We start from the raw sequence: 12,856 nt of genomic DNA on the forward strand, positions 1-12,856 counted from the left end.
GATTCACGTAAGCTGTCTCTAAAAGATGAATAAAGTGCTTTCTAGCAAGTTGGTCTTCAGAAGAAATTTGTTGGCAGTTGGCTCAAGATGACTGATAAGCAGAGACTGAAATAAGTTTAAAATGCAGTCTGTTTCTGATGAGCTTTCCCCAGTAGCAAGGTGGAGGAGGTCTTGGTGACTTGGATGAAGTTAGGCCCCAGCTGCCCTCTGCTGTGATTTTTCAAGCTACCTCTAGAGCAGGAGTGATGTCACAAAGGCTCTGTGACTTTTTAAATAGTCATCATCCACCACATCATGGCTGACCTTTGGCCATAGGTTTCTTGAGGCTATATCTCTAGCTAGTGAGATCTATATAGGCAAAGCACACCTATTTACTTCCCTAGGATACCATGGAAAAAAAAACTAACCCCCAACAGTGGAAAAGCCTTTGAAGTAGAATTCAATAAATGAGTCGGGGGTTTGAATATAAAGCAGGACAGGTGAGATTTACTGCAAAAACTAGTATCTCAGATGTCAACTAATCTTGCTGAAACCTGAGCTCTAGGTATAAAGTCAAAAAGCTCACAGGCTCACCAGTTCACAACTTCTTTGGGGACCACCAAAATAGCCTCAAAATTGTTATCTTGCCTCTGGACTCTTTTCTTCTAGTTTCTCTTCTGCCTACACGAGTTATGAATATAGGGTCATTCATCCTCATCTAATCACTCAGCATTCACTATATGCCAAATACTTTTCTAAGTACTGGGATAAAGTAGGGAAGAGAAAAAGTACATATGGAGCTGACATTGTAATGGGAGGAGACAATCAAATAACAAATAGATAATAATAGTATACCTTTCCCTGAAAATATTTTATGAGTCTAATATTTTCTTCCAGATTTTTCCTTTTATTCTCAGGCTTTTTCGATTCCTGTGGGGTCCAATCTGACTTCTGACTCTTCTGCAGCCTTTGACAAATCATTTCCTGTGCCTTAATTTACTCTGAAATGACACCTACTTGCTTTAAGGAGGGAATGTTAGGAGTATGGATAAAGTTAATGGTGGAGAAAATCTGGGATAACTTTGACAATTTATTTATCTAACAAATATTGAGTACTTACTGTGTGTCAGATCTGTTGTAAACTTTGGAGATCTGGCAATAAACAAAAAGTCCCTGCCCTCATGAAGCTGGCATCCTAAAGGGGGAGACAAGTACTAAATTACAAAGACATTTATAATATATCAGGTGGTATTGATAATTATGAAGAAAAAAGGTTAAGAGGGTAGAAAATGCTGGGGAAGAGTGGTGGTCATTTTATATTATATGAAGTGCTCAAGTAAGGATTCTATGATATGGTGACATTTGATCAGACACCTGACAGAGATGAGGGGGTAAACATGTGGATATCTGGGGAAAGGGCATTCTAGACACAAGAAACAGCAAGCGAGAGCAATGTGACTTGAGCAGAGAATTAGGTGATAGAAGATGTAGTTAGAGAGGTACTAGGATATCACATGCAGGGTTTCATAGGCTACGATTAAGGGCTTGGCTATTACTCTGAGATGGGGAGCCACTGGAATGTTTTAAGCACAGTAGTGCCATGATTATAGATTCTAGAGTCTAGAAGATGCTATGTAGGGAGGATAGGGACAAAACATGGAGACTAGACTGCACCAATAATCCAGGCAAGATAAACAGAAGCTTGAGCCAGGATACAGCGTTGAGAAGTGGATGGATTCGGAGAACATTTTGAAAGAAGAGCTGATAGGATCTGATGTTGAGTCAGGCTTGAGACATAAGAGAAAGTGCGTGCCTCCAAGGCTTTTGGCCTGAGCTACTGGAAAGATAGAGTTGTCATTTCCTGAGATAAGAAATGGTATAGGAAGAGTATATTTGAGGATGCAGGTAGAAATAAAAAGTTCTGTTTCAGATTTGGTAAGTTTGAGATGCCTCTAAAACATCCCAGTAGTCATATATAGTAGGCTATTGGATATTATTTAAGTTTAAGAGTTCAGAGGACAAATCAGGACTAGAGATGAAAAATTGAAAGTTGTCTGAAATAAACAGTATTTAAAGGCATGAGACCGTATGACAGAACCCAAGGAATAACAGTTAATAGAGAAGAGGACTAAGGTCTGAGCCCTGGAAGCATTGTAACATGTAGAAATAGGTAAAATGAGGGATTAACAGCAAAGGAGATTGGCAAAGAGAAGTCAGAGAAGTAGGAGAGTAGTGTCCCTGAAGTCGAATGCAAAAAAAACAAAACAAAACAAAAAACAAAAAAAACAAAAAAAAAAACAAACCTGTATCAAGGGAAAGAGAGTGATCAAATACTTTTGAGAGGTGAAAACTGCCCAATAGATTTTGCAATATGAAAATTACTGTAATCTTGACAAGAACAGTTTGATGGAGTAGTGGGAGCAAAACCTGATATGAGTTGTTTGAAGAGAGAATGAAAGGAGAGGAAAAGAAGTGGGAGGAATGAGTGAATTAAAAAATCTTTGGAGGAGTTTTGCTATAAGGTACAACAGAGAAATTGGAGATGGTAGGTAGGGGACAGTAACGTGGACAAAGGAAAGGTTTTTTTAAAATTGGAAATATTATAGTATGTTTTTGTGCCGATGGAAATGATTTGGTAAAGTGGTAATGTTTCATGATAAAGGAAAGAAGGGGCAACTAAGTAGGTGAAGATAGGTGAAATTGAGTGGACGAATGGAGGGGTTGCTTTCGGAAGGCTCAGGAACAGCTGATTCATTGAAGGTAGATTACATAGGTCCACAGGCTGGGCAGCAATCAAATTTTGTTGTGAGAAGATGTGAAAGTTCCTTTCTGATGGCTTCTGTTTTATCAGCAAACTAGGAATCAAGGTAATCATCTGCAAGAGAGAAGGACATGTTTGATAATTGAGTTGAGGAAGAGAAGGCAAACTTGTCATCTTATTGTGTATGATACCTGTTTGAATCCTCCCAAGCACCTTATTAGAATGGGTTTACAGATGAGAAAAGTTACACCCAGAGAGGTTATGTAACTTGCCCAGGGTTATTCACCATTAACGAATAGCAGAACTGGAATTTGAACCTGGAGTCCATACCCCTTTTCACTATCCCAAACAGCATCAAAATGAGGTTTTAAGAAATTGAGTGTATGGTGGTGGCATTAATAGGGATATAGAAAACTTGAGAAAGAGCAGGTGACAGAGGAGGGAGAATGCAGGGGTAAGGAGGAGGGTGTGAAAGATGAATTTGTTTTTGGCCAAGATGCCTTTAATATGCTAGCAGAGACACTAAAGTGGAAGTCTCAGAGGATAGTGGTTGTTCCAAATTTGAACTCAGAAGAAAGGTCACAGGACTTGAGATGTAAATTTCTGAGTCCTCTACCAGGGGGTAAGAATTGAACCTGAGAAAGAGATCAAGATTACCAAAGAAAAGAAAACAGGGAGAAGAGGAATGAGGACAAAAGCCAGGTAAATGGCTAAAGAAGGATGAAGAGGAGCTGGGATACAGGCCGTGAGTCTGCTTTATAACAAAGTCCAAAGAAAGAAAGTGTCAAAAAGAAATATGAATCAACAGTGTTAAATGCTGCAAAACAATTAGAGAGTGAGCACTGAGTAGAGCTACTGGATACAGCAATTGGAGTTCAGGATGACTTAAAAGTGCCAAATTGATGGGGGTGGCTAGGGAAGAGTGAGTGTTATGAAGAATTGGAGACAATGGAAAGTGAAGTCTATTCTTTTGAGAGCTTTAGCAGTAAAAGGACTGAAATTCATGGAATGACAATTCCCGGGGTAATTGGGCCATAGATTGAGGGAAGGGCTTTTAGGCTTGGGGAGAAGGCAGGATATGATAGATGAGTAGTTTAACTAGCAAGTGTTGTGGACACTCAAGGAAGAGAGAAATCACTTTGTGGGGGAGGTGAGATTGCAAACCATAACAGCACAATATTAGAGCTAGACATGACCAAAGCAATAGTGGCTAATACTCTATTGTAACATTGGTCACTTAAGGCCCAGAGTGCTGACATGATTTGCCCAAGGTCACACAGCAAGTTAGTGGCAGTCCTGAGAGTAAAACCCAGGTTTTCCAACTCCTAGACTGTTTCACAAGTCTGATTCAGAGAACACCACTCAGTGACTACACCTATCTGAACCTCATCTGAGATGTGGCCCAGTGGGCCCTTGGTGCTTTTCCCACATTTGTGAAGACAAAAGTTATGAGGCTACTGCCATTGTCCAGGCCTTAATTAGGTTTACAGCAGTAGACTTGTAAAGGAAAGTAGAGGAGAATATGTTTATAAACCATTTCAAAAAATTCTACGGTGACTTTCCCAAGGTCTTACAGCTAGGAAGCTCTTCAGAAGCCCAGTTACCACTAAGGGAGAGTCTATCTCTGCTGGGTGTCATTACTGTTAACATTAAAGAGTAGTGGAATTATATTGGTGCTCAGAATCCTTACTGCATTAAGAAGTGTGAGAAGGGTGTTAGTGCTTGAGTCTGGGACTTAACCTCTGGGCCAAACCTAGTGCTTGAACTACACCAGCTCCCCAGAGAAAAGGGCATTTGCCAGAAAGCAAGATGGTGGGAGCGGCCACAAGCAAAGTGTCGCGATAGGAGCCTTAGTGAGGACCAGGTAACGAGAGTTTGAGCTCGGGCAGGGAGGGCGGGGGCTGGAGCCCTTACTGGACCAGGGGGCGTCGGCGGCGGGCGGCGGGCGACCGGCGGCTGCGGTTGTTGTGAAAGTACTAAAAGCTTCAGTTGGCGGGAACTGCAGTCATGGACCACATCACGGTGCCCAAGGTAAGGAGAAGAGTTAGGTGAGGCAGGGAGCCGCGAACTCCCTGTAGGTGCTCAGCTGGGAGTTCAGGTACACTCTTCAAGCTTTCTCAGGGTGCTCTTTGATTCCCCCTTCCTGCGCCAGGACCCGCGTTCTCTCCTTGGTTCACACCCCCTTTCAGCCAAACTGAACTCTACTCCGGACCGGCCTGTGGGCAGCGTCGGCAGCGTTGGCAGCGTAGCGGAGGAACGGTGGTCTGCGTCAACCGTCCCCTCGTGCGACGCTGCCCCTGCACCCGGGGAGCGACTGCCCGGTCCTTCCCTGCCCTGTGCCTTCGATTTCAGCTTCTCCCGGCACCACAGCCATTACTTCACACACCCCATTTTACACACACTTGCCGCACTTGTAGGCGCCTTTCTCGAATACTCCACATGGCATTGCCTCCCGGAGAGTTCCTTTATTCAGCGTTTCCCTGCCCTCCTCTTGGCTCCCTCGACCCCTAACCAGCAGACGGCTGCACAGATGGCTGCCCAGACCACTACCGCCCCCCACACCCCAGCTCCCCGGCATGCGTGTGTGGGTTTTGGGGGTGACAGCATCTCTCCAGCCCAATCTGGGCTGTGGAAAAAGGAGGATGTGTAGCAGAGGGGACCTGGCTTTACTCAGCCAGGAGAAAAAACCCGGAAGGTGGCATTGCCAGACCAGTTGGCGCCTGTTTACAGCAGAATCCCAGTTAGATCCGCTTCTACTTTTCAGACCGTACCTTTCCCTCCCCAACGACAGTCCCTTCCCAAATCTACCTCCCTCCTCTCAGTTTTCTTTCTGCCATCCGAGACTGAAGATCAGGAAGAGTTCGCAACTAATCTCTGCTTAATTTTTCCCCCCTGTCAATCATAACAGACGTTGCCCAGGTTAACTGAAGTCTACATAAAAGCCCAGTATGTTGTAATCGAAAGAGCATCGATTTTGAAGCCAGAAACTTGAATTAGAATGCTGGTTCTCCCAACTACTAGCTGATGACTTTGGACAAATTTTTTAACCTCTGTGATCTTTTCCTTCTCTACCAAATGGGGATAATGAAATTTGCTTTGCTCATTTAGGATAGTTGTGAGGACTAAATCAGAGTTTGTGTAGGAAAGCTTCTTTTTAACTAAAAAAGTTTCCTGCCTAGTTGTTGACTTAAGATTATGATGCTGCCTGATGGGCAAAGCAGGAAGTCTAACCTTCAAACCTCTTCTTTCCTGACTCCTTTTTCTTTAGGCCTCCTTCTCTGTTGAAGATAACCACATCCCTTGTAGCATCCAGCCTTACCTTTTTCTTGGTCCTTTCCTTTACAGGTCATGTCATTAGCACCAGTGTCCCTGGCATGGTATAGGAAGGTGGCACCATCAAAGGAATGGGGCTTCTGCTGTCTATCTTCCTCTTCTCCCCACCCATCTAACCCTGGGCCATCCTACCTGCCCAACTCAAAATTAGCTCATCTGAATACTCCCTTTGTTTTTCTTTCGACCTGAGGAAGAGGAGGAGGCAAAACTGCCCTTGTGCTTGAATGTTATAATATTAAAAAATTTAAAATATTAAAATCCTTCTGTTGGGGGATTAAAGCTATAAACTGGTCTAGCTGTATGGTAAGGGAGAAGATACCATTATCTTGCTATAGTAAAATACTCAATGAATTACTATGGCAGGCACTGTGCTAATTGCTTTACATGAAATAGATCTTAAATCCCTACATCTACCTATAAGGGAGGTACTTTTATTATTTCTGTGTTACAGATGAGGAAACAGACCCATAGAGATGAAGTGACTTGCCTAAAAAAGATAAGAGTACTCAGTTTTAAACTGATATGGAGATGAGGCTAGTGCTTAAAAAAAATTTAACTGTCATGGCTGGACTCCATTTGTACTACATAGATGGTATGTAGTACAAATGGAGATGGTGAGTCTTGGAATACAAATTAAAACTCCAAATGAAGACTTAGTTCTTTAACTAAAATTGGTATTTCTTTTGGTGCCTGGCTGGGCTGTCAGAGCCCACAGGTGGTATACTGCCACAAGTCCATTTATTTTATTTTATTATTATAAATTTCTGGAAAGGATTAGGGTTGCACTAATGGCTAAGGATTAACATGGCCTCTCTCTTGTTAACTCACCGTTTCCAAAAAAGGGAGAGACTTCTGTCTTGTCCATCTCAGGATAAAGAGATAACCATGAGCTTCTTATTTATTCTGCATGTCAGGTGCAAAAGTGACTTTTATTTTTGGTTCTTGCTTGAGTCTTTTTGTCAGGAAGAGTTTTTTTTTAAACTGTATTGAAATGTAACATACATTTAGAAAAGTTTATAGATAAGTTTATACTCCATGAATATTCACAAACTGCACATACCCATGTAACCAGCACCCACATCAAGAAACAGAACATGACCAGAGGTCACCTCATTCCTCTTCTAGTCAATACCCCTCTCAAGGATAACTGCTATCCTGACTTCTTAACATAAGAGATTAGTTTGCCCTTTTTTTCGTACTTAAAATAAATGGATTCATACATTATATACTCTCGTGTCTGGCTTACCATATTATTCCTTATAGATAATTCTTATTGCTGTATAGTATTCCATTTTGTTAACATGCCATGTGTGATTTATCCAGTCTTCTGTTATTGGGGACTTTCAAGTTCTGGCTGTTAAAAATAGAACATTTGGCGGATATACATACATTTACATTTTTGTTAGAATGTACATAGGAGTGGAATTTCTCCATCATAGGACAGGCATACATTAAGCTAGAGTAGACACTACCAATTTTTCACTCTTCCCACCTGTGTGTGAGAGAGGAATTGTCTTTTTAAGTTATAACTTTAGGATTTAACAGTGATTTTTGTACTCTCTCAGGCCTACCCATAAGTTTAGTGACTCTTCTGGCTGAGTCAGAAATTTTTCTTTGTACTTTTCCCTATCCCCATCACTTCTGTGTCAGTTGGCACCTAGAATTCTTAATTACTTTCCATTCTGGAATGGAACCTTATTTATTAGGAATTTTCAGTTATCATTAAATGAGTTTCAACTGCTTTGGAAATTTACTGTAGTGGTTTAGAGCAGCAGTTTGCAACCTTTTTGGCACCAGGGACTGGTGCTCCTATGAGAAGCTAATGCCTGATCTGAGGTGGAGCTGAGATGGTGATGCTAGCACTGGGGAGTGGTTACAAATGCAGATGAAGCTTTGCTTGCTTGCCCACTGCTCACCTCCTGCTGTGTAGCCGGGTACCTAACAGGTCACGGACCAGTACCGATCTGCGGCCCAGGGATCGGGGACCCTTGGTTTAGAGTGTATGCGTTGGAACCAGACTGTCTGAATTCAGATCTCAACTCTGCTACTTAACTTTGTGATCTTAACAAGTATGTAACTTCTCTATGCCTCAGTTTCTTTATCTGTAAAATAGTATTGATAATAATAGTATTTATCTCACAGGGTTGTTATAAGGATTAAATTAGTTAATATTTGTAAAAGTGCTTAGACCAGTGCTTGGTGCATCATAGATGCTTAACTTAGCTACCAATTATCAATCATCATCATCATCACCCTCATCATCATGATTATCATCACCATCATTATTAGTTATTCTTTACAAAACCTCATGTTGGGAGTTGTTAGGGATACATAGCTGTCTTAGATATAGCAACTGCCTTGTAGGGTCTCTAATCAAGTGAAGTGATGATCCAAGAATGAAAGTGAGAACTTTCATAAGAGGGAGCAATGAAATGCTATTGGAGTTTAAAGGCAAATGAGCTCCAGTTGTAGATGAGTGTGGGGAGAATGAAGTGAAGAAAGCTTTATGGAAAGTGTGGCATTTAAACTGAGTCTGAATAATAGGATTTTACTTTCCAAAGATTGAGAAGGTGAGAGGGTGTCACTACCAAGGGAACTGTAAGAGTGTAAGCTAAGGGCAGGTAACTCACTAGGGCAAGGCAGTGAGAGGAACTTTTCAAGGAATTAAGTTGGAGAGAGGTTTTGTAGATTGTAGAGGACCTTGAATGTTAAACTGAGGAATTTGAACTTGGTTCTATAAGTAACAAAGAGCTGCTAAAGCTTTGTTAAGTCTAGTAATGTAGAATATAAATGAAAGGACTTTTAAAAGTAAATGAGGAATGAGAATGTAGTTTCTTTTTGTCATGATAAAAATGTTCTAAAATTATATTCTTATGGTTGTACAACTTTGTAAATTTACTAAAAAAAATCAGTGAATTTTGCATTTAAAACAAGTGAATTTCATGGTATGTACGTTCAACAATCTGCCGGTGAATGAATGAATGAAAGAATGAATTAATAGATCATTTAGTGCTAGTTCAAGCCTCTCATTTCACAAATGTGAAAGCTAGGCCCAGATGGCTAAAGTTTCTTGTCCAAGGTCAAACATCTACCAAGTAACAGAACCAGCACTGTCTTTTTGTCGGTTAGTATGCACGACTGGTTCAGACTATGATAAATTATGTGGAATTATCACTAAAACTAGAGTCAAAATAATTGGACGTGTCAGGTGGGTATAGAATGCTATTCTGGATAATAATAAGTAATAACACTTTATACTACTTTACCGTTTACAAAGTGCTTTTCAATCCACACTATCTGCTCTCAAGATTACTATTTATATTAAACTTTCCTGAAAGATAATTTTTGGCTTGGCTTCCAGGAAACGAAGAAACAAATTTAATGTTCAGTCATATTAACTACATTAGCTCTTGTACTTAGCATAATTGTTTCCTCTTCCTTTTCATGGCTTTGATTTTCTGTTCTAATAACCTAATTGTAGATCCGTCTTTAATTATAAGCCACCTCAAATTCATTTAGGAAAGAGGCAGGATCAGAATAAATCATGATAAAACTGGGTAAAGTATTTTTTATTGTCAAAGAAATGTGATTTCTAGAGGTGGGGATCGTATTCTCCTTCTAGTTCTCAAAAGTCCAAATTCATTTGGCTTCATTTTGATTCTTTTAGTCTAAGAAATAATGTAGTGTAGTGGGAAAAAACAAACATGGACAGAGCTGGGTTTGAATTCTAGATGTATTATTAGCGAGTTCTTGGCTAAATCACTCAAATTCTCTATCATTTTCCTCATTTCTAAAATGGGGATAATATTTACCTCTTGGGACTATGGTAAAGATTAAGATGTAAGATATTGATAAGGGCCTGGCACATGTTGAATGCACCATAACTATATTCCCCTTCTGTTTCCATCAGAGCCAAACAATAGTAGAGGTTCTAATATACATTAGTTCTGGGATATCTGAAGATCAGCCTGTCTCAAAGAGGGATATTTTCCTGAGTATCCAGGAAGGCTCTTGGTACTGCAGTGCAAAGAGAGAGGCTATCCAGGAAGCCCTGGTGGCAGGGGTCTGGCACATTGGCCGTCATTTACTAGGCTTTGGAATCATTTTCCTCACCACCAAAACCTCTTTCTTCAACTTCACTTTGTACTTGGGAAACTCCTACTAAGCCGTGTTCCTAGAAACCACTGGGATTTGTTTTAGGTTAGTGTGTTTTTAGATAGCATTTTGTGGTTTTGTGGTACAATGCTTAAAAGTTTTAGAAAGATTTTTTGATGAGCTCCAGAGACATTTTCATCATTTGAGAAACCCAGGCTGGACAGGGAGTCAGGAGACCTGGGTTTTAGTCCCAGCCTTGATACTGACATGCTGTGTGACCTTAAGTTTCATTTTCCTTGTGGGTAAAATAATAATATCTAACCTTTCTTGAGCAATTACTATGTGCCAGGCACTATTCTAAGTGCTTTTCAGAAATATTTATATATTCATTTAACACTTACAACACTACTATTGCCTTAATTTTAAAGATACAGAAATCAAGACCAAGAAAGCTTGAGCAACTTGCTGAAAACCAGAATGCAAAGCAGACACTCTGAGACTCAAAAGCCTGTTCTCTTAACCCCTGCACTGTACTGCTTCAATAAAATGAGCAGTTGGTATTATACCAGCATTTCCTAAACCTTGTTCCTGAAGACTACTAGTCCCACAAGGTAAATTATTTAAAGAAATAAAAAGGATTCTAAGATGAAATATGTTGATACTATAAACTCTGTAGAGATTCATAGTGAATTTTCACCTATAAAATCTCTGAGAAATTCTGCAATAAAGAAACCTGTTTATATTTGTTCAACCCAGTGTTTTCCTAACCTGACTGCAAAACCGTGTGTGTGTGTGTGTGTGTGTGTGTGTGTGTGTGTGTGTGTGTGTACACCAATTAACATCCTGTGGAACCAGGGTTCTTAGAATATGCTTCAAGAAATGCTAGTGTCAATCTGGAAATTTCATTCTAACTTAAATGCTCTGAGCACATAATGATAGATGTGTGGACTGTGAAATGTAGCATTTCTTTCTGAGTCTCAAATTTCCTTTAATTGGAGGGGTGCTGAAAAATAGAGTGTGAGGAGGCATAATTCAAGGCATTTTTAACACTTGCTTCAAATGACCTGTACATCTTGACACAGAAGATTTCATTTGCCCTCCACCTTTTCCTTTCCTCCCTCCTACCCTGTTGCATATTTTCTTAGTTACTACTTTAAAGAAGAGATCTAAATCAGAGGTGCTTGTCTTGAAAGTAGGAGAAAACCATTTTGATATGTTCAAGGTGTAGCCGTTGTTTTCATGATGAATGTTCTCTGTTGTCAGAGGTGATGCCACACGGAGCAAGGCTTATGTGGGACATGTGTATGGCTGATGGATATCATTACACCGTTGGTTCTCCTGGAGCCAAATGTCTCTTATTTATTTATTTTTGCAGTGTACCCAAGTTATAACCGATAATTGTGGCAAATTAGGTTAGTAAATGGATTCTGAGACCTCTGAGGTACACCTGATTTCCTCCTTCCCTTCCTCCCATCCTGGAATGGAAATGGAAATAAATAAACAAACAACCCCCTCCCACAACCTAACACCATGTATGGTCTACAGCTTCTCCAAGAGCAAAGATCTTTTAAATGTCAGTGCTCAGTCTACGGACCAGGAGTACAAAACAAAGCGATCAGGTTGCTTCTCTCTGGGAATTAGAGTCTATAGTACTTCGTGATAGTTAAACTTCTTTTCTTTCTTTTTTTCTTTCCTTCTCATTTTTTTTTTTAAATTGATTTTCTGTTTGGATGATCTGTCCATATCCGATAGTGGGGTGTTAGGTCTCATGCAATAATCGTGTTTTGGTCTGTTTCTCCCTTTAGTTCTGTTAGTAATTGCTTTATATATTTCTGGGCTCCCTTTTGGAGTATAGGTATTAATAAGTGTTATATCTTCTTGGTTTATGATTTATTTTATCATTATGAAGTGTCTCTCAGTACCTTTCTTTACTTTTCTTATTTCGAAGTCTATATCATCTGATATTAGTACCTCCGCTCCTGCTTTTCTCTGAATGCCATTTGAGATAATTGAGTATTCTGTTGACTTCTTGAATTCCAAGCTCCAGCTCATTCCTTAGATTTGGAAAATTCTCATGAACTATTTGTCTGAAAATGCTTTCTAATCTCTGCTCCTTTTCCTCACCTTCGATAATGCCCATTATTATGTTTCCTCTCCTGATGGTATCAGCTCGTTCTTGTATTTCTCTTTCATTATTTTTCATTCTTTGGTTTCTCTCTTCTTCCTTCTGATTTATTTCTAGATTTCTGACTTTGATATCAGTGATCCTTTCATCTATTTGGTCGACTCTACTTCCCCAGCTTGTATTTCATTTTTCATCTCTCTCAGTGTTTCTTCATCTCCAGAAGTTCCTTTTGGTTCTTTTTGAGGGTTTCAGTCTGCCTGTTAAAAAACTCATTCTGCTGATGTAGTTGATTTTCAATTCCTGGAATTGTTGATATGAATTATTTTTGGTCTCATTGAAATTTAAAAAAAATTTTTCCCAGCTTTATTAATATATAATAGACAATTAGTTGCTCATATTTACAATGTACAATTCAATGTTTTTTCAGTTATAGTTGGCATACAATAATGTACCGGTTTCCATTTTATAACGTAGTAATCAGAGATCCACATAACTCGCAAAGTGATCACCCCATTAAATCTAGTACCCTCTTCCCCCTTAAATATTTATTACATTGTTAACTA

General features: G+C 39.8%; 1 protein-coding gene across 6 annotated transcripts in view; it reads left to right on the forward strand.

Annotated features, from left to right (window-relative positions):
• The first annotated feature begins 4,647 nt into the window (after positions 1-4,647).
• Positions 4,648-12,856, forward strand: part of MTMR8 (myotubularin related protein 8) — a 142,406-nt gene continuing 134,197 nt past the window's right edge. For 3 of the 6 annotated variants that reach the window (XM_039850250.1, XM_039850246.1, XM_039850247.1), the window contains exon 1: positions 4,648-4,771. In XM_039850250.1, coding sequence (XP_039706184.1) covers positions 4,748-4,771 — 24 coding nt within the window. In that variant the 5' untranslated portion in view covers positions 4,648-4,747. The remainder of the gene's footprint in view (positions 4,772-12,856) is intronic. The other 3 variants (XM_039850244.1, XM_039850248.1, XM_039850245.1) reach the window with 2 other exon arrangements.

This window comes from Pteropus medius, unplaced genomic scaffold (assembly GCF_902729225.1).
Source record: "Pteropus medius unplaced genomic scaffold, Ma_sr-lr_union100, whole genome shotgun sequence".
Taxonomy (NCBI): Eukaryota; Metazoa; Chordata; class Mammalia; order Chiroptera; family Pteropodidae; genus Pteropus; species Pteropus medius.